Below are 3,554 nucleotides of genomic sequence, written 5' to 3' on the forward strand. Positions count from 1 at the left end.
GGAGAGGTGGGTGCGCGCCCTTGATGAGCCAGCCGTGCCCAGCGAACCTTGGAGCCCTGAAGGAACTCCGTACAGAAGAAAGACTGGTGCCGACGCCGCAAGAGGGTCGTGTAGGGGATTCAAAAGGGAACCAGCGTCGGCGACTGCTGCTTGCTGGAGCTGAACTTGGGAGAGTCAAACGCGTTGCGTTGCGTAGCCGACGCGAGCGCAAGTATTCGACATACCATGTAGAGCCATGTAGTAGATGATTGTGTGCACGATACCGACTACTGCACCTAGTCTACGGAGTACTAGTCCCTGGAAGACCAGACGAAAGGAGCGGTTGCATGCGGCCGTCATGTCCCGAGCACATGACTGTGATGCGCGTCAACAGGAAGCGGGTCGCAGCAAAGGCCCTTCTCTGAGACTCGATGAATCCCTGGAAATTAATTCAAGAATTGAATGTACTATTGTTTCGGAGCTGGCCGACGGGCTTCCAGGGTCTCCAAGTGCAAATACGGTGTTGTTGTTGTTGTTATTGAGCTGGGAAACCATGATTATTGCGATAATCGCAATCGCAGCAGGAACGACAAGGTTGACAAAGACAAACATGAGCTGGAGCCCGCAGTCCGGCGTCTTCTCCTCCCATTCGGCCCCAATCACGGGGGTTCGCTATTAATAGCCCGAGCATGGTTTTTCCTTGCGCTGTCAATACGTCCGACCTTGTCACCAGCACGTGTCTTTGACCCAGGCAGACGCGGATGGGATATGGATAATGAAATAAGCAGCGCGAGCACCCAGAGTACACAGGACTGTGGTACAAAGACGTGAAAGGAAAGAGCCGTCTTCGAGGGCCCCGGCGAAGAGGGCTGATACCGGTAGACCCCTGGCCACGGGCGGGGTGCACAAAAAGGACATCTCCCACGTGGAGCTGCAATTCTTGATAGTCGGGTAGACCCTACCACACTGTGCAGTTCCACAGCGACCTGCAAACGGGCGAATCTGGCCTTGTATCGGTCCTTTCTGGCACTGTACCTACCTACGGTGTAGGTATCAGATCAATAAAATTCGTACCCACTCCGCATCCGATGCCGGCGCCCCGCCGTGTCCCGGCCAGGTACGAGTCGTGAGGGAGTCGGCAGATGCATCGTATCATGAGAGGAGAAGAAAATGACACGATTTCTTCTGAGGGTGATTTCGGCGAGATGAGGGAAACTTTGTGGTACATACCGGTAGATGGTGAATGATCGCTTTTGCGGATGCTCCCATGATCTTTGTTTATTCCTGGCCCCGTCCAACCCAACTGCAATGGCATCCCGGCGGCCTGGTTTGGGCGGAGCTGCCCACTGCCCAGGTGCGTCTCTGTGGTGTCGCGCGGCCTGGGGGCGTGACTGGGAACTGGGGATGAAAGGCTTGCTTCAGGACGATCCCACTCGATGAGATGCTGGGGACGCCTCCCGCTCGCCTGGGCGCGCTCTGCTCGCACTGCACCCAGGAACGCCGCGCCATGCCGCATCGGAGACCCACAAGGCCAAGTCAGTGCAATGACGCAGAGGAACTTCCCGAGGTCAGGAAACCAACCCACCTCCTCTTTTGCATCTTGCATTTCCGTCTCCCACCGCACGCACCCGGCGGCTACTGGGGAAGAGAAAGGCTCCTGCTGCTGGCACTGCTGCTGCTGCCGCCCGCTGTCCGGGTCCCGGTATGGCGTCTTGACAACGTGGAACGGCCCTGGCAGAGACAGACGGCTGGATCCTGTGTGATGCTGCACAAGCCCTGTGTCGGCGAGGCAAGGTGCCTGTCCTACGTCGTCGGGAACACAAAAGTTGGAAAGACTCGCACAATCAAGGTACAGACGTATATTTTTGTGAATCTGGCATCGGCGAAGAGAAGAGACACGGAAACGCTCGCCCAATTCCCCTTTCCCGCCGTGCTCCTGCCGCGTCCTGGCATCTCGGGGAATGTGTGCGTGCAACCAGCGGCTGATCCCGGGACGATCCAGCCAATGGGACCACCGCCTTAGCGAGCCGTCAACCAAAAAACACGACTCCATGTTGTCCCCAGCTCCTTTCTTGTCGACAACAATAATAATAAAGTCACGTTTGTCACGACTGCAGACGTGCTGTGACGAGCGCGCATCTGCCTTCCACGGCCAGCCCTCTCTGCTTCGTGCTGGGAAATTGCGGAGACGAGGGTCACCGTCGTACCGAGTACATGCCATGCTTTGGACGACGAGTCGACGACGATGATGATCTAGTGCTCCCTGGGACGTTACTGCAGCGCGAGAACTGCTCCACTGCTGTTTTGCCAAATCATTATCAGGCTGCCGATATCAAAAAGGCTGCCACGCTGCTCTCTGTTGCACCTGCTGGGCTGTCTGCCCCTGCAGGCCGCCTGCACTTACAAGTATTATTGCATGCCGTCCGCAGTTCTATTCCATGTCCATTATTATTATTGGATTCTGACTTTTGGCCTAGCTCTTTTCGATCCGTCATCACATTTTGAGTTTGTCGAACATCACAGCCGTCACACTCCTCCATCGTCCCTGTTCAAGCAGCATCATTTGCTAGTACATAGAGCATTTCTGTTCTGTCTCGGCATTCTCGTACGCGCCAGCGACTGTCCTTGCACTTTTCCGAAGCAGTACTTGTAGGATAGTGGTGTCACGGCATCGCTCAATTCACTCTTCTCGGAGCACGATTGATCTCCTAGGTGCCTCTCCACGGCCGAATAATCAACAGAATTCCGTACTCCGAGACGACTTCATAATCTCCAATCCCCTGTCAGACTCACACTGCCGCCTGCACCAGATCAACTTCGCACACGGACCCTTGAGGAGGTTATTGGGAAGAGGGAAAGCCACCAAAAGCCATCCCCCTAATCCCTGATGCTGTTCCCTTCTGCATCGGGACCAGATGATCCTCCACCACCCGACCCAGCCCGACCCGCAAACTTGGGCCCGCCATGCCCCGCGACGCACCACAGCAAGCCAGCACCCACTCCTCCTCACTCCTCCCCGTGGCTCCATCCCCTCCACCGCAGAAGCCCTGTGGGCCGCGGCGTTCTGGCGGCCACGTTGTGAGCCTCCGAGCCTCCCCTCAACCACAGCGTCGGAATCAACGGGTGCCCTACGCTGCCACACACACACACACACAGCGGCGCCCCCAGCAACCAGCACCCATCATCATCGTCTCGGTCAGTTCCCTCAATCATAATGATCCCAGCGCCAGCCCTCCGAAGCCCAAACCCCACAGCCAAGCGCCTGCTCGTACCCATCTTGCAGCTCTCCCGATGGCAGACGAAGCTTGTGCTGCGCCTGGAAACCCGCAATTCGAGCGTTTTGAAAAAGACGACAGCACAGATATGCTGCACCACCAACGAAACCTGCGGTCAGTGAAATGACAAGCCTGGCACCCCACGGTGCGAGAGAGGCGAGGCGACACCATTTGCTATCGCCGAAGGACTTCGTTTGTCCCCATGTTCCATGTGCTGCAACAGGCATGTTTCGCGGGCCTACCGCCCCCCAAGACCCGTCACATCAATAGTCGCTTCTCAAAATTAGCTGCGACGGGGGG

At 56.8% G+C, this 3,554-nt stretch overlaps 1 protein-coding gene across 1 annotated transcript; it reads right to left on the reverse strand.

The window, feature by feature from the left end:
* Positions 1-914: 914 nt before the first annotated feature.
* On the reverse strand, positions 915-2,571 carry EI97DRAFT_239437 (uncharacterized protein). The gene has a single exon (XM_033794038.1). It carries the CDS (start codon positions 2,198-2,200, stop codon positions 1,019-1,021), a length of 1,182 nt encoding a protein of 393 aa, XP_033649540.1. The 5' UTR covers positions 2,201-2,571; the 3' UTR covers positions 915-1,018.
* Between the last annotated feature and the right edge of the window lie 983 nt (positions 2,572-3,554).

The sequence above is a fragment of the Westerdykella ornata genome, assembly GCF_010094085.1.
Source record: "Westerdykella ornata strain CBS 379.55 unplaced genomic scaffold EI97scaffold_46, whole genome shotgun sequence".
NCBI classification, from domain to species: Eukaryota; Fungi; Ascomycota; class Dothideomycetes; order Pleosporales; family Sporormiaceae; genus Westerdykella; species Westerdykella ornata.